At 50.7% G+C, this 27,591-nt stretch overlaps 1 protein-coding gene across 2 annotated transcripts; it reads right to left on the bottom strand.

Moving 5' to 3' along the window:
- Window positions 1-27,371, bottom strand: CAPN1 (calpain 1). Of its 2 annotated transcripts, none has more exons than XM_027090404.1 (22): window positions 26,841-27,371; window positions 25,845-26,112; window positions 25,656-25,725; window positions 25,273-25,391; window positions 23,624-23,757; window positions 23,368-23,536; window positions 22,439-22,522; window positions 22,013-22,098; window positions 21,582-21,656; window positions 21,293-21,453; window positions 6,797-6,981; window positions 5,892-5,903; window positions 4,888-5,099; window positions 4,748-4,787; window positions 4,106-4,171; window positions 3,958-4,015; window positions 3,103-3,167; window positions 2,635-2,703; window positions 2,299-2,377; window positions 1,559-1,675; window positions 1,209-1,267; window positions 1-841 (listed from the first exon to the last, which is right to left on the bottom strand). In XM_027090404.1, the coding sequence occupies exons 2-22, from the start codon at window positions 26,109-26,111 to the stop codon at window positions 815-817; spliced, it is 2,154 nt and encodes a 717-aa protein (XP_026946205.1). In that variant the 5' UTR covers window position 26,112; window positions 26,841-27,371; the 3' UTR covers window positions 1-814. The 2 variants fall into 2 exon arrangements, with proteins under 2 accessions (XP_026946205.1, XP_026946204.1); XM_027090403.1 differs by lacking the exon at window positions 26,841-27,371 and adding an exon at window positions 26,358-26,737.
- Window positions 27,372-27,591: the final 220 nt, after the last annotated feature.

Below are 27,591 nucleotides of genomic sequence, written 5' to 3'. Positions count from 1 at the left end.
GTGGGGCCGTTTCCTTTATTATTTGGGGTTTCTCTGCATGGAAACATGAGACTGCCCCACCCCATGCCCAGGTGCCTCTGGCACCCCCATAGGTGGTACATCAGTCCCCACAGAGGCCCCTTTAAAATCACCAATATAAAAAAGGAGGGAGGGAGGGAGGGAAGGCCTGACCACCCCGCAGGCCAGGCCGCTCCTGGTCGGCAAGTGTGGACAGGGCTGGGGGGAATGTGGGGCAGAGGGGGGCACTGGCTTCGGCACAGGAAGGAACAGGCATTCATTCCCAGCCCTGCGGAGGACGCCCCAGCTGGGAGAGCGCTCCGCACGGCTAGACAGCAGGCTGTGCAGAGCTAGTGGTTATAGTTTAAAGGCTGCAGCTGGGGCGTGGTGGGCTTGGGGGTGGAATGGGTGGCCTGTGGAGGGAGGGGAGGGGACACATCAGGATGTCCAGAGGCCTGGGGCCGTCAGCTCCCCCTGGGGCCCCATGTGAGGCAGGAACTAGCAAAAGCTGCCTTCCCAGTTTGGCAACCAGAGGGGCTGGGGGAGTCCATCTGAGCCCGTGGCCAGTGGAGGCAGGGAGGGCCACGCAGCTCTGCCCAGAACAAAGGAACCGGGGCAGCCGGGAAGTGAGGACGAGGAGGACGAGGAGGACGAGGAGGACGAGGCCGCCTCCTGCTCCAAGGAAGGCACTTGCAGCTGGCGGGGCCTGGTGTGGTGGGGCCTGGTGTGGCGGGGCCTGGTGTGGCGTGGCGGGAAGGCACGGCCCGGCAGACGAGGAGGGCAGAGAAGCACAGCAAGGGGCTCGTGCAAGAGCCCCTCATGCGAACATGGTCAGCTGTAACCACTGCCAGGCAGAGGGCGGAGAGAGGGGTCAGCCAGGGCAGAAACCCCAAGTCCGGCCTCCCAGCTCCATGGCTCAGGAGTCACCATCTCCTCACCCCCCTGAGGGCAGGTGGGAGAGGGACCCTCCCGGGGAGGGGGCGGGGCACTCTCTTACCTCCTCGACCCCTGGGAGCCCAGGCTGCTGGCTCCTGTACAGGCCTCCAGGGGTCTGGCCCATCCTCCCCAGGACCCAGACACCCAAGTGTGTCCTTGCAGGACCCAGGTGGCCGGCCTTAGGGCTGGCGCTGAGGCCGCAGCCTCCAGCCCAGGAGGGTAAGAAAACACTGCCCCTGGGTACCTTCCCCAACCGGACCGGAGGACAGCCCCACCTTAAACAAGTCAAAGGTCACGACTCCATCCAGATCCGTGTCCAGAGTCTTGAAAAACCCTGTGTGTTCAAGAAATGATGACATGGGGCTGAGAACTCAGTGGGACCTTCAGGCAGGGCCAGGACCAGGCCCCACCTCCTGCCTCACCCCCACCTCCCCACAGCGCCGCAAGCTCTCTCACCCTCACAGCCGGGAGGCAGCCCTTCCTGCTGCTCGAGAGCCCCCTCCAGAGTTCCCACCCAACTCCATGTCGCCTGGCACTCAGCCTGCCTGGACCCCACCTCCCCAAGACCCTCGTTGGGGACGAGTTGGGGACTGAGCTGGAGGGGGAAGCCGACGGGGACACTCACGGAACATGGTCTCCAGCCGCACTAGGCAGCACACGAAGTTATCAAAGTCCACAGCCAGGTCGGGTTCCGAGTAGCGGGTGATGATGAGCTCGTACAGCTTCTTGTTGAGCTTGAAGCCTGGCGCAGGAGAGCAGGTGAGGGCCAGTGACGTGCAGCCGGGCCAGAGGGGGCGGAGAGGGGGACTGACGCTGGGCAGGGTGAGCCCCAGGGCTGGGGGGCATGAAGACCTCCTGGGCAGGGCCGGGAGCTGGGCAAGTGCTGGTCCAGAGGGAGCTTGAGGACCCAGACTGCCCCAGGGAAGCAGGTGCTGGCCATCAGGGCCCAGGGTCCAGTTTCATTTGTTCTGAATGCCCTGGCCTCATCCTGACATGGGACTGAGGATGAGCCCTGCATTGCTCCCTTTGGAAGCTCTGGAGGCCAGCTCCACTCCTCCCTGGCTGTGTGGCCTCAGGCCAGTCACTACCCCTCTCTGAGCTGCACTTTTCTCTGCTCAATGGGATAATAAAAGACCCTATTCTCATGAGGCTGCAGTCAGAACAAAAGGAAATGCTGATAAAGTGCCTGGCTCAGTCACCAGGAGAGAAAGGCAGTAGATGGCTGTTACTGCTTCACCACCATTGCCATCACCCCCCCAGGGACAAGGGCTAGTGGGTGGGCCACCGCCCTGGGTAGCTGTCAGAGAAGCGAGCCAGGGCCATCTCCCTGGGGCTCCACGAGTGCCACCAGCCCTCAGGCCTCACCTGCAGACTCGATGGCCATCCGCATCTCGTAGGCACTCATGCTGCCCGACTTGTCCAGGTCAAACTTCCGGAAAATTGACTGGGGGGGTGGGGGTGGGGGGCAGAGGGTGAGGGCTTGGCGAGCATCCAGCCCTTCCCATCTGCCCAGGGTGGAGGGCTGACGAGGGTGGAGGGGAGAGGCCCGAAGGGGGTCAGCCACTGGGATACGTGGGCTCGGAGAGGCAGACCCAGGGCAAGGGCCTAGTCCACACAGCTGGTCTGGGAGCCAGAGCCCGGCCGCCCGCTGTGACTGAGGCTGCAGAGGAGGGGAGGGTGCTGCCAGCAGGGACCACCTACCAGGTAATTCCGGATGCGGTTCCACAGGATGTTGAACTCCACCAGGCCCAGCTTCCCGTTGCCGTCACGCTGGGCGGCCATTAAGAAGGAAACTCCACTGCTTAAACCAGGCACTGGGTGAGTGAGCACCGGGGAGAGCAAGACGAGGAGGGGGAGGGGAGAAGGGGCAGGAGCCCGCAGACAGCTGCCTGGGGCCAGGCCTGAATCGGGGTGGCTGGGAGGGGCGCAAACAGAGCACCAGCCTCAGGGTCACCTGCAGACGAGGCCCTGCCCGCCTCTCACTCAACACAGGCCTGTGCCTCGGTCCCCGCCCCACCCCGATCAACAGGAAGATGCCAGGAAGGAACTGGTCTGTCCACACTTGTCCCTTTCTCTGCGCTGCTCCTGGGATGGGTCACTCAGGGCTCTCCCCATGCCTACATCCCACCCCAAAGGCCGGCTCAGGAGGCAAAAGCAAAGGGAGGATACGTCCATGAGGTTCACCATGCTGCGGCAGGACTCCAGGCTGAAGCCCTTGGTCCGCAGGTCTTTGTCTGCAAGAGAAACCAGTCCCAACACCTCAACCCAGCCAGCTTCCTGGGGCTGCCCCGTGCTGGGCACATTGGTGGGACAAGGGTCCGGGAGGCACCATTTCTGTCCCCTGGTGTGTAAAGTCTAGGCTAGTAGGTATGTAGGATTGTTTCCATCATCAGAAAAAAGAGTTTAAGGTATTTTAGCAGTCAAGCCGGTGTCCCAACAGGCACGTCAACACCACCATTAGACCCGAGTGAAAAGGAACAGTGCTAAGTATAAGTGAAAGAAACACAGTAGCAACGTGCAGCATAGGCGGTCACGGCAGGGGTGGGGTTTGCTGCAGGCCCCGAGGGTGAGAAGAGCAGGAGAGGGGTTCTGGGCTGAGGGAGCAGCATGCACAGAGGTCGGAGGTGAGAGGTCAGAGGCGGGGGCAAAGGGAAGGTTGAAGGGCGGTTGCCTTCAGTTTTGCACATTGGGGAGTGAAGCCGGCCACCTGCCTTCTGGAGGAAGGGGCGCCCACACACTGGCCCTAAGGTGCTGTCAGCAGCCGGCTAAGCTTCTAATCACACCAGGCACAGCACTCAGGCACAGAGAGCAGCAAGACGGCATGAGGAGTTTGGGAGGAAAAAGGGGGTGAGCAGGGCTCAGAAAGGTGGTGGAGGGTGCCCCACCCACGGAGACCAAGGGGTTGGGTTCAGCCCAGGGTGGGAGCAGAAGGCTAGATTCTGGAGTTTGGAGGAACAGAGGTGGGGGGTAGGGGGGGTGGGAAGCAGGACACGGGGTGGAGAGCAGCCGCTCAGGAATGCTCACGTTTGCCGATGATCCTGTTGAGGATGGTCTGCAGCTCCTTGACGCTGATCTCCATGTCCTGGGGGAAGAGGGAGGAGGAGCCTTTTCCACTCTGGGGAAAGGCTGCCCCTCGGTGCCCCCGACCACCCGGCCACCACGCCCAGCCTACCTCCCCTGCCAGTTGTCTGAAGAGGGATTTGAAGTTCTCATCAATCTCCTCTTCTGAGAGTACTTGCTGGATGGAGAAGCGGGGGAGAGCAGGTCAGGGGCACCCCAGCCTGGCCCCTGCATGGGCAGCTGCTGGAGGCAGGGCTGGGACCACTCATCAGCTATGTGTCACTTCACCTCTGAGCCTCACTCTTCTCATCTGTAAAACGGGAACCTGGCCCCTACTCTATCCCTGTCCAGGCCTCTGTGGCCTAAATGTGGAGAGTGAAGGTCAGCTCAATGATGAACAGTGAGGCTTTGATTCCCTGCTGCATGACCTTGGGCAAGTTCCTTAACCTCTCTGAACTTGAGTTTCCCACTGAGAGGGTAGTGACAGTACCCTGACACAGCTGTTATGGAGGAAACGGGGTGACCCAGGTAAAGAGCTCAGCACAGACCCAGCAGAGAGCAAGAACCCGGGGACCCTGTGCCATTATTATGACAAAGTCCTTTGCAAACTGTAAAGTGCTGGGCAAATGAGGGATCAGTATTACTCTTACGGCTCCTGCCAGGAGGGGCTCTGCACTGCCAGCCGGAGCCCAGGGCACAGGACACCCAGAGTGAGGGAGAGGAGGAGGGTGGCTGGTGGGGCCAGGGCACGTACCTCGTCAGGGAGATTGGCCTGGATCTGGTCATCCAGCTCTCTGCAGAGGGTGGGGAGACAGGGGGCCAGTCAGCAGTGGGGGGGGGCAGGAGGGGCGTGGGGGGCACGCAGAGAGCGGGGTGGGGGGCCCTTCTACTCACTGGGTCCCAGCACTCTTCTCTGAGAAGAAACGCAGCACAAAGTCGCCCTCCTTGTTGGGCTCGAAGGTGGACGGCACCACCACATACTCCCCGGGTGGCAGGCGGAAGCGGGTGCTGACCTCCCGCAGGTTGATGAACTGCTCAGAGCGGGCCCGAGACGCGTTGGCCAGGAAGAAGTCCCGCTTCAGGTGCACGGCCGGCCTGCCCATCAGCTGGCGGGAGGGAAGGAGGGAGCGGGGGCTGCAGCTGCCCGCTCAGCCCACCCTTAGGAGCTGCCCCCAGACCCAGATCCAGCCAGAACCAGACCCAGATCCAGACCCCAGGCTCCAGGTTCTGGCCAAGCGGCTGGAGAGCTGTGTCACGGCTCCGTCACCCACAGGCTACCCGACCCTGACAAGTCACAGTGCTTGTTGCCTCATCTGTGAAATGGGGGTAACAGCCCTGCCTACCGCACCGGGTGGAGGGGAGGAGACACCATGAGGTGAATGTAGATACTGTGACGCCATGAAATAACTTTCTCATTATCCTTACCTGGAGCTTCCCCTGTGTCAGACACTGCAGGGCCTTTTACACGTCACCTCACTTAACGCTCATGACAACTCATTTTACAGACACTGACGCCAAGGCTTAGAGCCTAAGCAACTTGCCCAAGGGTACAGAACACTCAGCCCACTACCAACCTGCTCCTAGCCAGCACCCCAGACGGCCTCAGTGTGAACAGTAAGACAGGAAGAGCCTCACGGGTGCGCGTCAGGTGGGGCTCTGAGGGCCAGGGTTCAAATCCAGCTCCCTTACTTATTACCTGCTCTGACCCCCAGGAGGACAGTGTTTGCTCTGCCCACTGAACAGCAGGCAGGGGGGTGGGGGCACTGTGTTAGCCCCAAGATGAGGAGACTTCTTAGCTCTCTACGTGTGGGCTTGCCGCCGTCCTGCTCCTCTGGGCACCATTGGGCCATGTGTGTTCAAGGGTGTGTAAACCCAGGCGAGTCAGATGCCACACCTACCTCCGGAGGGACCTGCCAGAGAGACGAGGGAAGTTAGAGATGCTTGCCCGGCCCAGGGGCAGATGCTGTGGTGTGTGCTGGGCAGCGGCCCTGAGTTCTTAAGATGAAAATGATGGGATGAAGAGACCAGGAGACAGGGTCCTGGACAGGGGCCAGTGTTGACCCAGACCTGTATTCATGCCAGAGAGGGACCCCAGGACCCCAGGAGGGAGGCCCAGGCAGGGCCCTCTGTCCCTGGAATGCCCTGCACCTCAGCTCTGAACCAGAGCCTCCAGGGCTGCCCCATGGGGCGGCCAACTGCAGAGTCCTCCGGCCCGGGGACACTGGAGGTCCACCCCAATCTGCTATGAGGGGCCGTGGGCCTGGGCTGAGGCTGCGACTGTCCTTTACCCCCACCAGGGAGATCCAGAAGTTTCTGTCTTGAATACAGTGCGTGAAGCAGGGCCCTCCACGGCCAGCCTCTGCTTACATACTTCCAAGACAGGGAGCTCACTACTCCTTCAGGGAAGACCACTTGCCCACTTCTTTCTGAAACTGAGTCAAAGTCTTTCTCCCAGGTGTCAGCTAAGGCAGATCCCTCTGCCCAAAAGCAGCCATGCAGCCTCTAAGGACAGGGGAGAATTGCAGAATCTTCCCCTCTCCTAGCTAAACATCTTCCTCATCCTCCATCTGCCTCACGGGATGAATTTTAGGCCCCCGGCTGCCCCAGTCCTGGCGGAGGGCCTCAGCAGGTGCCTCCCGGAGGCTCAGTCTAGGGCTGCCTGCCTCAGGGGTGTGACTGGCCCCAGTCGGCTCTGGATGGGCGGGCGCCGCCTTGTCCTCTGGCGCCCCTGGCGCCCCCTGGCGGTGCTTGCCGGGAGACCGCTTTCTCTGCCGGGTGCTGGGCGATCCGCCCGCTCGCTCACCTCGTAGACAGCGAAGCCTATGGTCTCCATGTCGCGGCCAAATCGGCGCTCCCTACGGCGGTGCTTCTGCATGAGGGCGAGCAGGAAGCTGCAGCCTGACTCCCGACTCCTGTAGTCGTCGTCGTCGTCCGGGTCATCCGTCTCCTCCAGCCGGATCTTGAACTGGGGGTTCACCCAGAAGGTGGCTGCAGGACGTAGGGAGGCAGGATCAGAGGAGAAGCAGAGCAGTGCCCCCAAGCCTTCCCTCCCCCATGTTTTCATTCATTCATTCATTCATTCAACAAATTTTACTGTGGCCACCGTGTGCCAAGTGACAGATGTGCCACAGGGACACACAGGGTCCCCGCCCTCATGAGCTCCCATTCCAGAACGAAGCGGAGGCAAAGCATGAACAAGTCAGGTTAGTTAATGGAACAATTACAAAGAAAGCAAGCTGAAGTCGGGCAGGGAAGGAATCTTCGAGGTGACATTTGAGCCTAGGAAGCCTAGGCAGAGGGAGAAGAAAAGACCCACATCTGGGGCTCCAGTGAGCACAGGGGATCCAGGGAGGTTGGCAGACGTTGGTGGAAGCAGGGTCGGTGATAAGAAGTGTGGATTGAATCAAAGACCAAAAGGACTCCCTGACAGGTTTACACTGGGAGGGGCATGACTGGATCAGGATTTTAGAAGGTGGCTGCAGGGACTTCCCTGGTGGCGCAGTGGATTAAGTTTTCGTGCTCCCAGCACAGGGGGCCCGGGTGTGAGTCCTGGTCAGGGAACTAGATCCCACATGCATGCTGCAACTCACAGTTCACGTGCCACAACTAAGGAGCCCTCCTGCCGTAACTAAGGAACCCGCCTGTTGCAACTAAGGAGCCGGCAAGCTGCAACTAAGGAGCCCTGGAGCCGCAACTAAGGAGCCTGCCTGCTGCAACTAAGACGTAGCGCAACCAAATAAATAAATATTAAAAAAAAAAAAGAAGGTGGCTGCTGTGTGGACAGTGACTTAGAAGAGGGCGAGAGAAAGCAGGGTCTGAGAGGAGGCCATGGAGCTGCAAGCGCTGAGGGGGACTTGCATTTCTGGCAATTTAGTGATTCAGCTGCCTGAACAATCCTCCTGACTAAAACAACCAAGTGCCGGAGAGAATATGCAAAACTTCTTTTAAAAGGCACCAATAAGTCCAGCATTTCCCCCTCCCCACATACAAAATTAACATTAATCAAAAAGAGAGATAGATAATAAGCAAGGATGTGGGGACTTCCCTGGTGGCGCAGTGGTTAAGAATCCGCCTGCCAATGCAGGGGACGTGGGTTTGAGCCCTGGTCTGGGAAGATCCCACATGCTGCGGAGCAACTAAGCCCGTGCACCACAACTACTGAGCCTGTGCTCTAGAGCCCATGAGCCGTAACTACTGAGCCTGTGTGCCACAACTACTGAAGCCCACACGCCTAGAGCCTGTGCTCCGCAACAAGAGAAGCCACTGCAATGAGAAGCCCGTGCACTGCAACCAAGAGTAGCCCCCGCTCGCCACAGCTAGAGAAAGCTTATGCACAGCAATGAAGACCCAACGCAGCCAAAAATAAATAAATTTATTTTTAAAAAATTTAAAAAAATAAGCGAGGATGTGGAGAAATCAGAACCTCAAGCATAGCCGGTGGGAACGTAAAATGGTGCAACTACTTTGCATAATAGTCTGGCAGTTCCTCAAATGGTAAAACACAGAATTACCATATGACCCTGCGATTCCACTCTTCTGGGGGTGTGTGTGTGTGTGTATATCCAAGATTAATGACAACATACACCCACACAAAACATGTGACTGTTCCAAGTAGCATTATTTATAATTGCCAAATGGTAGAAACAACCCAATTTAAACAAAATGTGATATAACCAAACAATGGAATATTATTCAGCAATTAAAAAGAATGAAGTACTGACGCATGCTACATAACATGGATGAACCTTGAAGACATTATGCTAAGTGAAAGAAGCCAGTCACAAAGGACAACGTGTTGTATGATTCCATTTATATTAAATTATTGTCGGGAACAAGCAAATTCATAGAGACAGAAAGTAGATTAGTGGTAGCCTGGAAATGAGGGGGAGGAGGGGCTTGGGAGTAACAGCCAGGGGGTATAGGTTTTCTTTTGGGGGTAATGAAAACGCTCTAAAATTGATGTAATAATGGGTGCACAACTCTGTGAATAAAGTAAAGGCCACACTGGATTTTACACTGTAAATGGGTGAATTATGTGGTATGTGAATTATATCTCAATAAAGCTGTTTTAAAAAATGGAAACTGGGAGCCATGAAAGGTAAATAATGCCAAAGGATTTCTGCAGACTCCTAGAGGTCTTGAGTCCTGCCTGGGCTCAGGGGCAGGAGATAAGGTCCCGTAGGAGATCACAGCCATAAAACTGGAAGCCCCGTGAGGAATGCCAGCAGTGTAAGTGTGAAAGAAAAACAAAACCACTGGGAGCAAGTAGAACATTCTCTGAGGATCTATAACCACGAGCCAGCCTTCTCGTGAGCTTGCAGACTTAATTCATGCTGCCCATGAGGTCAAAAAAAGAACATTAAAGAGAAAATTTATTTTTAAGAGTCCTGGGTCGGGAGTATCCCAGGTGACTGGCAGAAACACTAGAGGAACTTAACTTCATCCAATAACTCAAACAACTCCTGAAGATAAACTTCTAGGTCAAATAAGCCAAAAACCTCAGAAGGTTGAGAACCAGCAGCCGCCATGGATGAACCTCATGACGGCTGAGGATGAGCAGCGACAAACAACAACTCACCAGGACTCCAGATACTGAAATTATCAGACACGGAATATGAAAGACTAGGCTTACTCTACTTAGAGAAATAAATGAGATGCTTAAATATATGAGCAAGGATGAACAGATTAGAAAAAGAGCCATTAACACTTCCAGAAATAAATTTTTCAAGTGAAATTAAGCATTTGTCGGAAGGATTAACCAACAACAAAAAAGAAAATTTGTGCATTGAGAATGGATCTAAAGAAACTACCCAGAATGCAATGCAGGGACATTCAGAGATGGAACATTTAAGAGATGTTAAGAGATCTGGAGGGTTGACTGAGGGGGTCCAGTTTACATTTGATTGGCATTCCAAAAGAAGAAAATAAAGAGAGTAGGAAGGTGATATTCTAAAAGATCATGGCTAACAATTTTCTAGAACTGTTGAAAGACATCAATCTTCATACACAGGGAGCTCGACAAATCCAAAGCATAATAAAAAGAAATCCCCACCTCAACACATCATGGTCAAATTGTAGAATATCAAAGAAAAAGAATCTTAAAAGACAGAAAAGACAAACCATTTCAGAAGGCATGGTAGACAGACTCCCGACTCACATAGTGACAGTGGAAGCACAGTGAAGAGTAATATAGCATATTCAGGGAAGTGAAAGTAATGTCAATTCAGAGTTCTATATCCAGAGAATTGTCAAGAATGAGCACTCTATAAAGGCATTTTATACAAGTACTGAGAAAGTTTATCACCAAAAGACCCTCAGTAAAAGAAATTCAAAAAGATCTATTTCAGACAGACAGAAAATGATCTCAGATGAAAGGTCTCACCATTCATGAGAGTAATGAGCAAAAATACTGATATTATGTGGGTAATCAAACAAATACGGGCTATACCAAATAATGGGGATGATGATGGTGCTAATTTAGGACAGGCAGGAAACTGTTAAGAATTAAAATACTAGCTAAGGATAGCAGATTGAACAAAGGGAGGGTGTGATCCAACTTAAATATTCTCAAGTCTTTACATTATTCAGGTGGAGGGTAAAGATACTGATCAACTAACTTTGGAACTTATTAAGCAAGCTCTTCTGTCTTCCAAACTCACAGAGGGAAAAACAAGCAAAGAGAAAAGAAAAAATTCAACCCAAAAGAAGGCACAGCAGGAGGGACAAATCGAAAATGCATAGTAAGTCTGCTGAAATAAATACAAATATATCAGTAATCACTATGAATGTAAATGGATTAAACTTTCCAATCAAAGGACAATGTTTTCCAAATTCAGCTATTAAAAAAATCAGTTATATGCTATTTATGAGAGATAACTAAAACACTGAGCTGTAGAAAGATCGGACATCAAACGGTTTAACAAGACATACCACAAAAGTACTAGTAGTAACTAACAGAAAACTGCAACAGCATAGTAACACAGACTGAAACAGACTTGAATGTAAAAAGAATTACTAAAGATGAAGGTGGTCACTAGATAGCAAAAAAAAAAAGTTTAATTCACTAGGAACTTATATCAATTTTAAACTTGATGCACCTAGCTCAACATATGCAAAGAAAAATAACTGACCGAAATAAAGGGAGAAATTGGCAAAGCCAGCAAGATGGTGTGAGATTTTATTATCCCTCTTCCAATAATGGATAGATTAAGCAGACAAAGTCAATAAGTTTGATATAATGAACAATTATAGAAGATTCCCCCTAACATTCAGAGAACAGTATACTGGTCAAGAGAACAGACTCCAGGTTCACACTGACAGGGTTCAAATCCCAGCTCTGCCACTTAGTAGTGACTTTGGCAAACTGCTTAATCACTCTGTGTCTCATTTTCCTTATCTGTAAAATAGTGATAACGTAGTACATCCCTCATAGGGTCAGTGTGAAAGTTAAGCAGGTTGTTATATTTAAAATATTTACAGGAGTGCTAACACAATATATGTGTTAGCCAGTCTTTTCAAGAACACGTGAATATGCATGAAAACTCACCACATGCTGGGCCATAGCATCAGCTTCTGTTTATTTCAAACCTATGATCTCATATAGATCATATTTTCTGACTGCAAGGAAATTAAGTTAAAAATCAACAATAAAATAATAACTGGGAGGTTTGATTATTGATTCAGTCTCTTAAGTGTTACAGGTCTATCCAGAATTTTTATTTTTCTTGAGTCAATTTTCATAGTTTGTTTCTTTCTAGGAATTTGTCGGTTTCATCTAGGTTATCTAATTTGTTGTCATACAATGGTTCACAGTATTTTCTTATAAATCATTTATTTCTGTTGGGTTGATAGTGATGTTCTCTCTTTAATTCCTGATTTTAGTAATTTGAGCCTTCTTGTCTTTTTTCTTGTTCAGTTGGGCTAAAGGTTTGCACTTTTTGCTGAGCTTTTCAAAGAACCAACTGTTGGTTTCATTGATTTTTCTCTATTGTTTCTCTGTTTCATTTATTTGGCTTTCTTCTGCTTGCTTTGGGTTTAGTTTGCTCGTTTACTAGTTTCTTAAGGTGGAAAATTAGGCAATTGTTTTCAGTTCTTTCTTTTTCAATACAGGTACACAGTGCTTTAATTACTATTCTATGTGATTTCTCATTTACATTACTATTTCTTTTGATAAACTCATTCTACGGGGCCAGCATTACCTTGATACCAAAGCCAGATAAAAACATCACAAGAAAAGAAAATTACAGACCAGTAACATTTATGAATATCAATACAAAAATCCTCAACAAAATACTAGCAAACCAAATCCAACAGTATATTAAAAAGATTACATACTATGAAATAGGATTTATCTCAGGAATGCAAGAATGGTTCAACATAAGAAAATCAACCAATGTAATACATCATGTTAATAGGACAAAGGGAAAAAAAAACACATGACCATCTCAACTGACGTGGAAAAGGCATTTTACAAACTCCAAAACAAATTCATGATAAAAATATTCAGGACTTCCCTGGTGGCACAGCAGTTAAGAATCCGCCTGCCAATGCAGGGGACATGGGGTTCGAGCCCTGATCCGGGAAGATCCCACATGCCGTGGAGCAACTAAGCCCATGTGCCACAAATACTGAGCCTATGCTCTAGAGCTCACGAGCCACAACTACTGAGCCTGCATGCCACAAATACTGAAGCCCATGTGCCTAGAGCCCGTGCTCTGCAACAAGAGAAACCACTGCAATGAGAAGCCTGCACACCACAACAAAGAGTAGCCCCTGCTTGCCGCCAACTAGAGAAAGCCCGTGCACAGCAATGAAGACCCAGTGCAGCCAAAAATAAATAAATTAAATAAATAAATTTTTTTAAAAATTCAGAAATTTAGGAATAAAAGGGAACTTCCTCAACATGATAAAGGGCATTTATGGAAAACCCACTGCTAATATCATACTCAGTGGTGAAAAAAAAGAAAGCTTCCCCCCAAGATCAAGAACAAGATGCCCACTTGCACCACCACTATTCAACATTGTATTGGAAGTTCTAGCTAGAGCAGTTAGTCAAGAAAAAGAAAAAGTATCCAAATTGAAAAGGAAGAAGAAAACTATCTCTACTTGCAAATGACATTATCTTGTATATAGAAAAACCTGAAGAATCCATAAGAAAGTTTAGAGTTAATAACAAATTCAGCAAAGTTGCAGATTACATTAGAATATAAAAATCAGTTGTGTTTCTATACACCAACAATGAAAAAATCCAAAAAGGAAATTAAGGAAACAATTTCTTTATAATAGCATCCAAAACTATAAAATACCTAGGAATAAATTTAACCAAGGAGTTGAAAGACTTGTACACTGAAAATTACAAAACACTGCTGAAACAAATTAAAGAAGACATAGAAAAGTCAAAACACATATCTTCATGGAATGGAAGACTTAATATTATTAAGATGTCAATACTACCCAAAGTGATCTTCAGATTCAATGCAATCCTTATTAAAATTCCAACAAACTTTTCCCACAGAAGTGAAAAGCAGATCCTCAAATTCATATGGAATTGTAAGGGGCCCAGAAGCCAAAACAATCTTGAAAAAGAACAAAGTTGGAAGACTCACACCTCCTGACTTCAAAACTTACTACAAATCTATAATAATCAAAATGGTGTGGTACTGGAATAAAAATAGACATACAGACTAAAAGAACACAACTGAGAGTCCAAAAGTAAACCCATACATAAATGGCCAATTGTTTTTTGACATGGGTGCCAAGACCATTCAATGGGAAAGAACAGTATTTCAACAAATGATGCTAGGACACCTGGGTTTCCACAGGCACAAGAAATAAGTTGGGTACCTATTTTACACCATAAACAAAAATTAACTCAAAATGGATCAATAACCTAAATATAAGAGAGCTAAAATCATAATGCTCTCAGAAGAAGACACAAAGATAAATGACCATGGATTTGGCAATGGATTCTTAGATTATGACACCAAAAGCATGAGAAACAAAAGGAAAAAATAAAAATTGGGCTTCATCAAAATTAAAACCTTCTGTGCTTCAAAGGACACTATCAAGAAAATGAAAAGACAACCCACAGAATGGGAGAAAATACATACAAACCATCTACCTCATAAGGCTCACATCCAGAATATATACAGATATATATATACTTAAAAAATATATGAAAAGACAACCCGATCTAAAAATGGGCAGGGCTTCCCTGGTGGTGCAGTGGTTGAGAGTCCACCTGCCGATGCAGGGGACGCGGGTTCGTGCCCCGGTCCGGGAAGATCCCACATGCCGCACAGCGGCTGGGCCCATGAGCCATGGCCGCTGAGCCTGTGCGTCCAGAGCCTGTGCTCCGCAACGGGAGAGGCCACAACAGTGAGAGGCCCGCGTACCGCGAGAAAAAAAAAACCCCAAAAAACAACAAAAAAAACCCTGCATTTAAAAATGGGCAAACTATTTGAACAGACCATCCAAAAAAGACATACAAATGGCCAATAAATACATGAAAATATACTCAACATTATTGGTCATTAGGGAAATGCCAATCAAAACTTCAATGTGATACCACTTTACACCTGCTAGGATGGCTATAATAAAAAAGTTGGACAATAAGTGTTAATGAGGATGTGGGGAAATTGGAACCCTCATACACTGCTAGGAGGAATGTAAAATGGAAAGTAAAATGGCTGCCACTTTGGAAAACAGTTTACAGTTCCTCAAAAAGTTAAACATGGAGTTACCATACAACCTAAAAATTTCACTCCTACTTTAGACCCAAGAGAACATATGCTCATACAAACACATGTACATAAATGTTCAGAGCAGCATTACTGATAATAGCCCCAAACTGGAAACAATTCATCAACTCTGGAATGAATAAGCAAAATATGGTGTATCCATATCATGGAATATTATTCAGCCCTACGAATGAAATGAAGTACTGATCACACTACAACATGGATGAACTTTGAAAACATGATGCTAAGGGAAAAAAACCAGGCACAAAAGGCCACATATTGCATGATTCCATTTATATGAAACGTCCAGAATAGACAAATCTATAAAGACGAAATTAGATTAGTGATTACAGGGCTGGTGGGTGAGAGGGTTAGGGAGTGACTTCTAATGGATACAGGGTTTCTTTTGAGCGCAGTGAAAATGTTCTGGAGTTAGGTGATGGTGATGATCACACAACATTGTGAACATATTAAAATGACTGAATTGTACACATTAAAAGTGTGAATTTTATGGTATTACAATTCTTAAAAACATTACATATCAAAATTGTGTAACTCAAAGGTACACTTGGAGGGAAATTTATCATTTTAAGTGCATACACAGAAAAAAAAATTAATGAAATAAGTGTCTAATTTAAGAAGTCATAAAATTACAATTGCATCAAAAAGAATAAGATACCTAGGAATAAATCTAACTAAGGACGTAAAAGACCTGTACTTGGAAAGCTATAAGACACTAATAAAATAAATTGAAGAGGACACAAATGGAAAGATATACTGTGCTCATGGATTGGAAGAATTAATATTGTTTAAATGACCATACTACCAAGGCAATCTACAGATTCAATGCAATCCCTATCAAAATACCAATGACATTTTTCACAGGACTAGAACAAATAATTCTAAGGTTTGTATGGAAACACAAAAGGTCTTGAATAGCCAAAACAATCTTAAGAAAGAAGAACAAAACTGTAGATATCACACTCCCTGACTTCAAACTATACTACAAAGCTACAGTAATCAAAACAGTATTGTACTGGTACAAAAACAGACACATAGATCAATGGAACAGAAAAGAGAGCCCAGAAATGAACCCACACTTATATGGGTAATTTATGACAAAGGAGTCAAGAATACAAAATGGGGGAAAAGACAGCCTCTTCAATAAATGATGTTAGGAAATCTGGACAGCTACATGCAAAAAAATGAAACTCAACTACTTTCTCACACCATATACAAAAATAAACTAAAAATGGATTAAAGATTTAAAGGTAAGACCTGAAACCATAAAACTTCTAGAAGAAGCCATAGGCAGTAGGCTCTTTGACATGGGTCTTAGTAATATTATTTTGGATATGTCTCCTCAGGCAAGGGAAAAAAAAGCAAAAATAAACAAACGGGACTACATCAAACTAAAAAGCTTTTGCACAGCAAAGGAAACTATCAACAGAATGAAAAGACTGCCTACTGAACAGGAGAAGAAATTTGCAAATGATATATCTGATGAGGAGTTAATAGCCAAAACATACAGAGAATTCATACAACTCGACACCAAAAAAAACAAACAACCCGGGCTTCCCTGGTGGCGCAGTGGTTGAGAGTCCACCTGCCGATGCAGGGGACATGGGTTTGTGTCCTGGTCCAGGAAGATCCCATATGCCGCGGAGTGGCTGGGCCCGTGAGCCATGGCCGCTGACCCTGCACGTCCAGAGCCTGTGCACCCCAAAAGGAGAGACAACAAAAGAGGAAGGCCCCCGGACACCAAAAAAAAAAAAAAAAAAAAAAAGGACAGAGGAACTGAATAGCCATTTTTCCAAAGAAGACATACAGATGGCCAAAGAACACATGAAAAAATCCTCAACGTAACTAATCAACATCGCAATGAGATTTCACCTCACACCTGTCAGAATGGCTATTATTAAAAAGACAACAAATAAGTGTTGGCAGGGATGTAGAGAAAAGGGAACCCTTGTGCACTGTTGGTGGGAATGTAAATTGGTGCAGCCACTATGGAGAACATGGAGACTCCTCAAAATGGAATTCCTCACTATGGAGATTCCTCAAAAAATTAAAAATAGAACTACCATGATATCCAGCAATTCCACTCCTGAGTATTTTTCCAAAGAAAATGAAAACACTAATTCAAAAAGACAAATACTGGATGATTTTGTTTATATGTGGAATCTAAAAAAACAAAACAAATGAAAAAACACAGCTAAACAGTAACAGAGTCAGAGATACAGAGAACAAACAGGTGGTTGCCAGAGAGGAGGGGGAGAGAGAGAGAAGACAAATAGGTAAGAGAGATTAAGAGGTACAAAGTTTCAATTACAAAATAAATGAGTCACAGATATGAAATGTACAGTGTGGGGAATAGAATCAGTAGTTTTGTAATATCTTTGTATGGTGACAGACGACAACTAGATTTATTGTAGTGATGGTTTTGAAATGTACAGAAATATCGAATCACTATGTTGTGGACCAGGAACTCACATAGCGTTGTAGTTCAATTATCCTTCAAAAACAAACAAACAAACAAACTCATAGGAAAAGAGATCACATTTGTGGTGATCAGAGGCAAAGGGTGGGGGCAGAGGGAATTGGATGAAGGTGGTCAAAAGGTACACATTTCCAGTTTTAAAGTGAATAAGTGCTAGGGCTGCAATGTACAACATGTTAAATAGAATTCACACTGCTATACGTTATATATGAAAGCTGTGCAGAGAGTAAACCCTAAGAGCCTAAGAGTGCTCATCACAAGGAAAAGATACATTTTTTCTATTTCTTTAATGGTGTATCTATATGAGATGACAGATGTTCACTGAACTTACTGTGGTCATCATTTTATGATGTATGTGAGTCAAATCATTACGCTGTGCATCTTACACAGTGCTGAATGTCAATTACATCACAATAAAACTGGAAAGAAAAAAAAGATGTTATAAAGTCTAAAAATAAATCCAAAGAAAGCAGAGGAATGAGATAACAAGCAAGAAAGCAAAGATTAATAATATAGAAAAAAAACTAAAAAGGATCAATAAAGTAAAAAAGTCATTTCTCTTTAAAGACTAATATTGACAAACCCCTCACAGGATTAGTAAAAACAAAAGAGACAATGCCAACAAGCAACATTACCAATAAAAGAGATGATATCATTACAGATGAGGTATGGTATATTAAGCATGACTTCACGCTAATAATTGTGAAAACAATATGCAAAGGATCAACTTCTAGAAAATAAAACTCATCAAAAGAGTCTCAAGAGGAAATAGAAGACCTGAATAATTCAATCACCATTAAAGATACTCAATAACAAAAGTTAATCTTCACACAAATAAAAGAGCAGGCCTGACAACTTTATAGACCAGATCCACCAAACATTCAAGCAAAAAATCATACCCACCTTATACAAACTCTTCTAGAAAACAGAAAAAGAGAAAACATTTCCCAGTTCACTTTACCAGCCAAATACAGCACCAATACCAAAACTAGACAAGGTAAGTATGAGAAAGGAAAACTATAGGCAAACCTCAGTCATGAACATGGATGTAAAATTATTGTATAAAAAAAGTTATGTCATGACTCTGGTTTTCTTTTCTTTTTTCTTTTTTTTTTGCAGTACGCGGGCCTCTCACTGTTGTGGCCTCTCCCGTTGCGGAGCACAGGCTCCAGACACGTAGGCTCAGCGGCCATGGCTCACGGGCCCAGCTGCTCTGCGGCATGTGGGATCTTCCCGGACCAGGGCAGGAACCCGTGTCCCCTGCATCGGCAGGCCGACTCTCAACCACTGCGCCACCAGGGAAGCCTGACTCTGTTGTTTTTAATCTCAGGAATGTAAGGTTAATTTAATATTAGAAAAGTGATCAGTGTAACTTACCTTTTTAACAGATAGAAGAAAAAAGCTAATTCTAATAATAAAGTATTTAATAACATTAAGCTTCATTAATCTGATAAAAGGTTCATACAAAAATGAAAACAAGGGGCTTCCCTGGTGGTGCAGTGGTTAAGAATCTGCCTGCCAATGCAGGGGACACGGGTTCGAGCCCTGGCCTGGGAAGATCCCACATGCCGCGGAGCAGCTAAGCCCGTGCGCCACAACTACTGAAGCCTGAGCGCCTAGAGCCAGTGCTCCACAACAAGAGAAGCCACCGCAGGGAGAAGCCCGCAAACCACAACGAAGAGTAGACCCCGCTCACTGCAACTAGAGAAAGCCTGCACACAGCAACGAAGACCAAACAAAGCCGAAAATAAATAAATAAATGTATAAACAAAACCAAAAACCTAGAGTAGAAAAGTTTTTAGTGATGAAATCTACAGTCAACAATTACTAGTAAAAACTTTTCCTTTGGGCTTCCCTTGTAGCACAATGGTTGAGAGTCCGCCTGCCGATGCAGGGGACACGGGTTCGTGCCCCGGTCCGGGAAGATCCCACATGCCACAGAGCAGCTGGGCCCGTGAGCCATGGCCGCTGAGCCTGCGCGTCCGGAGCCTGTGCTCCGCAACGGGAGAGGCCACAAGAGTGAGAGGCCCGCCTACAGCAAAAAAAAAAACAAAAAAAACTCTTTTCCTTTGAGAGAGGGGTAATACCAGGACATAGCCAGTGCTAGTCAGCATGCTGCAGGCCTGGACAGCACATTAAACAAGAAAATGCAACAAAAATAATAAGAATTGGAAAAGAAACAAATTCATCACTCTTCTCAGATACTATACTGTCAGTTAGAAAAGCAACAAGGATCTACAGAAAAATGAGTAAAGTTAACTACAGTTTAACAAGTTTGCTGGATACAGCATAAACTTAAAAGGCCAGCTGCATGCTACAGTATCAGCAACTACTTGGGAGAGGTAATTTTAAAAGAGATACCATTTACAACAGCAACAAGATGATAACGTATCTAGGAATAAATTTCAAGAGATGTATAAGCCCTTTATGATGAAAGACATTAAAGAAGGCCTAAATAAATAAAGAGATATACCACATTCTTGGATAAGAAGATTCAAAATTGTAAAGATGTCAATTCTCCCCAAATGGGTCTGCAGAGTCAATCCAATTCCAAAGTAAAATCTCAAAAGGGCTTTTTGTAGGACTTGGTAAACTGATCCTAAAATTCACATAGAAAAAACAAAAAAAGGAGCACGAAGAGCTAAGAGACTCCTGAAGAAGGAATTCATCCTGTCCAATTTCAGGACCTATAAATCTATAGCTACTAAATCAATGCACTCTTGGCAGTGGGATAGGCCAAGGGACAGAAAAGCAACTCAGAAACAGACCCGCACATACGTGGGAACTGTATGATGGGGCTGGCGTTGCAGGGAAAGGATAGACTTCTCAATAAGTGGTACAGGGAACAGTGGTCATCTGTTTGGGGAAAAACTGATGAAATTAGATCCCTGTGAGGGAGAAGAATGAAAACAGAGGGCTGTGAGCCAGCCTGAGAACTGCTAACAGGGGCAGGTCATGAGAGCAGAGCTGTAGTGGTGGACGCGGCACAGCCGAAGCTGGCCAGTGAGACGCTGCAGCACTGGGGTGGGGTGGAAGCTGGACTGGAGGGGGTTAAACACTGAACTGGAAGCGAGCAAGGAAACGCTGAGGGCAGCACTGCTGAGAAATTTCACTTTGAAGGGGAGCAGAGAAATGGGTGGGGGAGTGGGTCGAGAGACAGGCGACTGTTCTGAGGCAGGCAGTTCTCTCATCACGACACAGAGTGAGAGGTGACAGATGAAGAAGTGGGAGGCTTTCAGAGTGAGGGAGAAGGGAGTCCGGAGCAGAGGTGCGGGGTCCCCACGAGCAGGGATAGTTCTGCCACTGTCCCGGGCGGCAAGGCAGCAAAGGCGGGCACAGGTCCAGTCAGGCTGGGGGATTTGGGGGTGGGAATGGGACGGGTGTCCCATGAAATCAGATGAGAGTGACAGTGGAGGCAGGTCTGAGGAGAGAGTGGGAACGTACTCATAGGAGCTGCTGGGGTCATGCAAAGTGCACAACTGAGGTTTGCGTCTGTGAATTTACAGGGAAAATACTGCCCCAGGTGTGTAACTTCTCTCCAGGCACAGTCAGCGGTTCTGGAGCCGGTGGAGAGGGTTCAACTAGGGTTATGGGGCAGAGGGACAAAGGGGCCGGGAAACTCGAGCGTTTGCAGGGGGAAGATTAAAATGGTGACTCCAACCTGGTAAGGATGAGGACTCTAGCCTGGTAAGAAGAGAAGGCGAGATGGGAGAGGAAGGATACCCCACGGATCTAGACGCCCAGGGAAAGGTGACAGAGAATCAATGAGGGAGACAGTGGGCCAGGAGGAAGGTCTCGGAATGAGGAGTGACAGGAAGGTGGCTGGACGGCAACGAAGCCTTCTCCCCTTGTCAGCACTCTGGCTCAGACCCCAGCAAGGGAATCAAATGTGGCTCTTTGGAATTTACAAGGACATTCAATATTTCATCCTCAAAGCAAACTCACGAGGTCAGCACAACTACCCCTACCTTACAGGCAAGGAAACCGAGGCTCAGAGAGAAGACATGTCCGGGGCAGCAGGGCCCAGACCCGCCCCCCTGCGCTCTCAAGGCCAGGTCACCTGGGTAGTTGCGGCAGCCCCCCGCGGTGCTCCCCCGCCGCCAGGTGCCCTCGTACAGGGTGGTGTTCCAGTTGCGGAACCTCTGGCTCTTGAGCGTGTCGGGCGTCAGGTTGCAGATCTCCAGGCGGGTGAACTCACGCATGAAGTCTCGGAAGGACATCCTGGGGGGGTCGAGGTGAGAGGTGAGCCAGGGCCCCCAGCCAGGGCACTGAGGGACGTGGCACGGCTGGGTTTGGGGGGATTGGGAGCTGGGGTGCCTGTCCCCAAGACTGAAGAGGGGGCTGCTCACCAGAACTCCCCATCCTCCATCTTGACCCGGAGCTGCTCCCGAACATAAGGGTCTACGTTGTTCCACTCCGGGGAGCTGTGGGGAAAGGGCATTGCCAGGGGCTGCCGGCCACTGACCTGCCCAGCCTCTGTCCCTGAGGCCTGTCCTCCCCTGGCGCGGGTCAGGAGGCCTCCTCCAGGCCAAGTCCAGAGATCCCAGTCCCAGCTGTCTTATAGGGGCTGGGTCAGATGCCCCGACGATGCTCACAGGCTGGGCACAGCGGCCCGCACAGCCTGAGCTCTGTCAGGGTGGTCCTCAGACCCAGTCACATGCAGATGGGCCCCTCTGTCCAATCCTGAGCCCACCCTGGGCTGGCAGAGCCCCCAGCAGAAATGCCAGTGGCACTGAACAGCCTCCCCCAGCCTCCCTGGCCAGTGTCCGCGGCCCCTCACCCGTCACTCCAGGCTCCTGTCCACTCCACCTCGCCCCAGGGGTTCCGCATCCGGATCAGGTTCACCATCTGGCCCTGGTAGTTCACCTGTTCCCCAGAGCTCCCATCAGTGCCTGCTTCTGGTACACACTTTTAGCACCCCTTCCCTCCACCTCACCCTAGCCGAGCCCAGCTCAGCACCCAGCACCCACCATGGGAAGCACAGCTGAGAAGCCTGATGGGGAGTAACCTGCTGAGGAAGGCAGCTATGTGCACAAACTAGGGGGGGCACAAGATAAACATCTCTGGATGAGAGTCCCCAGGAGATAGAAAAGGTGCTGCAGGAGGTCAAAGGAAGAGTCGGCCTCTCCCACAGCCCTGGCCACGGGCCAGAGAGACAAGGAAGCGGGGACGGCCCTGCAGGGAAGACCTCCACGTGGGGCAGTACCTGCTTGGCCCCGGTCACAGAGTAGGCATGGCCCTTCACTAGCTTTTTGAAGGTGACAGCCTCCATATCCAGAATGCTGGAGATCTGCAGAAAGACACACATACTATGGCCAGTGTCCCCATCCCCGGTCAGGAGATGAACCCCGAGTCTTGGCGTTCCCTTGCACACACAACAGCTATGCAAAGTGATAGGCAGGAACCCTGACCCCATCTCAGCCCCTGGAAGGGGTGCTGCCTGCTACTCCACCAATGTTACCACTGGTGGCGGGGCCTGGGCACCCCACTGACACTGCTTTTGGCCAGAGCTGGCCAGACCCTGTGCAAACATGCATGAACACACACATACAGCCATGCATAGCCCCTCGCCTCACCACAGAGCCACGAGGTCCTCAGAGGACCTCATGTGGAGGGACACAGTGAGGCGGAGAAGAGGGAGGAAAACAAACTAGAGTCGGGTAGGACTGGGGAAGAGCATGGGGGCGGGGCTGGAGTGGAGGATGCAGTGATGGTGGGGGTGGAGGGTGACATCAAGGATGAAGGAGGTCTGAGGATGAGTCGTGGGAACAGAAAAGCAACTGAGGGAGTGAATGGAGTACGGGAAGAAGCGGGGGCCCACAGGAGCCGGCACTAGGAAGGAGCTGAGGTCTGAGGCTGCGAACTGGAGAGCAGACAGGCAAGGCCTTAGATGACAGGAACAAGGAGCTGAAGTGAGGAAAACAAGCTGAGGTCTGAGGCTTTGGGGACCAGGATGACGCCAGGCATGGAGGTGGAAGATGCGACTGAAGTGATGGGCGCGGCTGGGTGAGGATCCGGGGATGGTGTGAGGTGAAGGATGGGGTCTGGAGCCAAGCCTGCAGCGAGTCTGAGGCTGGGCTGGGTAGGGAAAGGGAGCCACTAGGAGGTTCAGGTCACAGGATGGAGCGCACTCACATCAATGGAGCAGCCCAGCAGGGAGCCTCGCTCCAGCGCCTTGAGGATGATGCTGTAGAGGTCGCTGGGTGCCTTCCGCAGCTCGTACCATTCAGTGACCCCACCTGTGAAGTCCTCAAAGCCCTCGGAGGTGCTGCCTCCTGAAAGGGCCTCGTAGCTGCCATTCACCCTGTGGGAGGCCCCGGTCAGCACTCTGTACCAAGCGGGACCCCACACTCTGGGGGTGGCCTGGAGCTCTCGCTGGGCCCCTACTCACTTGGCATAGGCCTTCTCCAGCAGAGCACTCCAGAACTCGTTACCTTGGGCAGAGTGCACGAACACCAGCTTCCCGTCCTTGGTGGGCAGCAGGTCATCCACCACCACGTCCACCCACTCCCCAAACTGCCACAGCTGGGGGAAGAGAAGCATAGTGAGTACCTGCTTTGAGATCCCCGGGGCCCGAGCTTAAGCCTCAGCAGCTCGCCCACTTACTAGACACCTGATTCTAGGTCATACATCCTAGACACAGGATCTGAGCACCTTATCCTCTCTGAGCCTCACTTTCCCTCTCCACAAAAGGGAACAGCAATGCCTTCCTCATGGGAAAACTAAAGAAGATTAGGAAGGTAGTCTTTAGGGCAGCATTGTTGATATGTTTTGAAACAGACCAAGGGATGGAGAGGTTGCAAAGCCCTTGGGCCTTGGCTCTCCCGGAACCTTTTAAGGCCATGACCCCTGCCTTTCCCCCTCCCCATTCTAGGCCATGGGTGGGTGTGTGTGTGTGTGGGTGTGTGTGTGTGTAGGGGGGCTGCGGATACCTATGTAAATTAGGTGTGGAATAAAAATGTGTCATCCAGATCCTTCAACCACAAGGTGGACAGCAAACCGCAGGGTTTGCTTCATAGATGCCTTGAAGGCCAAGTTTCCCAGAGAGGTAGGAGTCGGCCCGTCGAGGCCAAAAGTGACTCAGTGCTACGGCATTGGCATTCGGGGCTGTGTGTGTGCGCCGAACAAGGGGGCGAGGGGAGGAGGTGGGCCCACCGCACTGTCTGTGAAGGAGTGAACGGGCCAATCAGAGGCCGGGGAGGAGCGGATTGGTGGAGTGAAGGGAGAGGGTGGGGAAAGGGCGGTGAGGCCACGCCCCGGTGGGCCAACGCTGGCAGGTGCCGCACTTGGCCACAGTAGTTGCCACCGCACGGTGGGTCCTGCAAGTCAAGCCTTAGGCGCCGAGGCGGGTGAGGACGAGGTAGGGCAAGGGGCTCCCTGGCTAGGCGGAAGGAGAGGACACTGGGGCCAGGGATTCTCATCCAGGCTTCCTGGGGGTGTGTCTCTCCCAAAACCAGCCTACTGAGAATTCATTAGTGTGATTTGAAAAATGGGCCCTGTGCGCAAACAACATCAGGAAACGCTGGTTTAAATAGGCTTAATCCCGAGTCTTTCTTTTCTGCAAGGCTCTCTAAGAGGCTGGCGATTGCCAAAGTGCAGGCGGAGCTGGGAGTGGGTGGGTGGGTGGACTGATGCCAAGGGTGTAGATGGCCACATGTGCTGGTCGGTTTTCCCGGCAGAACACTCTCTGTTTCTCAGATAGGGAAACTGAGACCCTGAGGAGGAAAAGGATTTGTCCCACAGGATATAACACAGAGATCTTTCTAATCTTCTAAGCACTTTTCTCCTCCGATGTGCACAAGCGTCCAGGAAAGCTGCCAGCCGAAATACCTGCCCAGTCGTTTCACACATGACAGATTCTCACACATGACGGATCGGAGATGGAATCAAGAGGTCACACACAATACTTTTGAGAGGGAGGGCTGGCCCTGCAAGGTGTGGCCCTGAGCCACCCTAACTTCAGTGTCCCCACCACCTGCAGTGCCTGCTACCCCTCTCTCCCTCACCCCCCTTGCCCAAGGTGCATGTGGGGCTCCTCACCTGGAAATGGAAGATGCCGACATAGCCATCCTGGAAGCTTTGGCCATGTGGAACTACTCGGTGCAGGAGGGTGTCATTGAGGGTAAGGGAGGCGATGGCCGCCAGGAGCCAACAGTCCCCTGGGATGGGAAAGAGCCACGTCAGGCCTGATCTACCAATCTGCGCCCAATGGTGCACACGAGTGCCATGCTGGGGAGAAACGGGTTCCCTGGGCAGGGCTCCCCTCAACTTACAGAAAAGACCCAGGAATCTGGGCAAACCAGCCCCAGCACTGATAGCCAGAGCCCGCTTGGGCTTGCAGAAGGGAGGGGCTGAGGCAGAGCAGGAAGGAACGGGTATAGGGAACTACTTTGGAAAAACACTCAAAACGCCCCAGGGCCTACCCAGTGCTCCCTGGCAGATGTCTGTGCGGGTGGCTCCATCCACGATGAACTGGGGGTTTGAGAACAGCTCCTGCAAGAGACCCAGAGTCCTGTCTCTGGGCCAGCCCCTCCTAGGGACCTGGAGTCCTCTTCCCACTCCTCACCCAGGAAGGGGGTAAACTGAATCCCACCCAGGGTGGCCCCTCTCACCGTGGGACGCTTCCACTTGATGCCATAGGTTTTGGAGGAGTTAGGGCCCAGGTCCTTGAAGCCCAGGCTCTGGGGCACTGGGGGGAAAGCCTCATCACGGAAGAGGGCCCCACTCTGCAGGCAGTGAACCCGCAGCTGATCATAATCCTGGCCCAGGTACTTGATGGCGTTTTCATGGCGGCCCAGGCCCAGCTCCTTGGCCCGCTGCTTTTGCACTTGTGCAGACACCCCGGTGCAGTACACCGGAGTGATGACCTCCTCAGTCATCCTGTGGGAGAGATGGGTCTGCTCCGAACCCAGGCCTTCCCAGGACTAGAGCTGGGACTCCTGTCTGCTAACACTGCTTTCCTTCCCCCCCAGACCTGGGGTTCCCCGCCCCCACTGCTCCTCTCACTGAATCAGGGCTGCCACCTCCCTTTGCTCCCAGAACCCTGGAGAGGGGGCTTCCCATCCCCCCAGGTATGGTGGCCACCATCTCCCTACCCCCACCCAGTGCTACCACCTCTCTTTTACCAGATGCCCATTGTCCTGGGTCTGCAGTCCTGTGGTCAGCTAGTCAGGTTGGGGAAGGGCGGAGCCCGAAATAGCACAAGGAACCAGGAAGGTGGGAGACCCCAGGGAAGGCCTCTGACCGTTTGCCTGCCTGTAACCCCCCTCCTCAAACTAGCCGAGCTCCCGTACACTGGCCCCTTTCCCTGGCTTGCGGGCTGAGTACTCCAGGCAGTCGTGGTCCCCCTCCCCAAGCTCCTGAGACAGGTTGAATGATCAGGGCTGCTGCGTCTCAGTCCTTCCCCCTCCGGCCCTCCCCCAGCCCGGCGCAGCCCGGCCCCTGGAGGCAGTGAGGAACGCAGGCTGGGGCGGGCGCCGGAGCTGTGCGGCTTCCCCAGCCCCTGCCCCAGTTCCAGGCACTCAGAGAGCCCGGGGTAGAGGCAGCCCCTCAGCCCGGGAGCAGTGGCCAGGCTTCGGGAACAGCGGCCCGGCCACCCACCTCCTTACCTGGGGGAGGAGTGTTCGGGGGGTCGCTGCGGTCGCTGCGGTCCCTGCGGCTGGCTTCCCCGGTGGCAGCTGAGGACAGGGCCCAACCAGGAAGAGCGCTCCTCCCCGCCCTCCTCCCGCGGCCCCTCCGCCCTCCTCCCTCCCTCCCTCCTTCTGCCCCTTCTCTTCCTCCTCCTCGGGCTCCAGCCCCGCTGCCTCTCTGCCCTCCCTTATCTCTCGGGCACCTCCTCAGACTGTCTCTCTAACTCACGGTGTCTCCCCGCCCCTCCCTCCGCAGACGCCGGGCCAACTGCGCGAGAGGACAAATTAGTAAAAGGCAGAGTTGTCCCCGGGGAGGGGCCAGCGCCAGTCGGGGTGGGGAGGGCTGGGGCCCGGACGGAAGGGCACCGCGGGGGATGGGGAGGGAGAGGACAGGACAGGGGGTATTTTTAACCAGGGGCAACAGCTCTAGTTGCAGGGCCCGGCTGCCCCACCCCACGCGGCGCCCCCAGAGGGCATTCTCGGGAGTCCGGCCCGGCGGCGCCGCCTCCCGCAGCCCCGGGTCCGTCCCCCCTGCGCCCCTCCTCCGCGGGGCCGCAGCTGTCCCTCCGCCCCCGGCCCCGCGCGCCCTAAGCGCGGGGCCGAGATTACCTCGGGCTGAGGCAGCTGCTCGGAGGAGGGGCCGGGCTGGCGGGCGAAACGACCCCTGCAGGACGCTCTGCAAACGGCAGCCCCACCCTGCCGGGTCCTAGCCGCAGACCGGCTCCTGGGC

This window comes from Aethalodelphis obliquidens, unplaced genomic scaffold (genome assembly GCF_003676395.1).
Source record: "Aethalodelphis obliquidens isolate GAN/ISIS:26980383/991018 unplaced genomic scaffold, ASM367639v1 scaffold69, whole genome shotgun sequence".
Lineage (NCBI taxonomy): Eukaryota > Metazoa > Chordata > Mammalia > Artiodactyla > Delphinidae > Aethalodelphis > Aethalodelphis obliquidens.
The sequence above is the reverse complement of the archived record's forward strand: the minus strand, read 5'-3'. Positions and strand labels throughout refer to the sequence as shown.

Coding starts and splice junctions, on each gene's coding strand:
- CAPN1 (XM_027090403.1), bottom strand. Junction 23,537..23,623: donor CTGGAGAAGGCCTATGCCAA/GTGAGTAGGGGC, acceptor GGCCTCCCACAG/GGTGAATGGCAGCTACGAGG. Junction 6,982..21,292: donor GGGCTGCCGCAACTACCCAG/GTGACCTGGCCT, acceptor TACGTCCTGCAG/CCACCTTCTGGGTGAACCCC.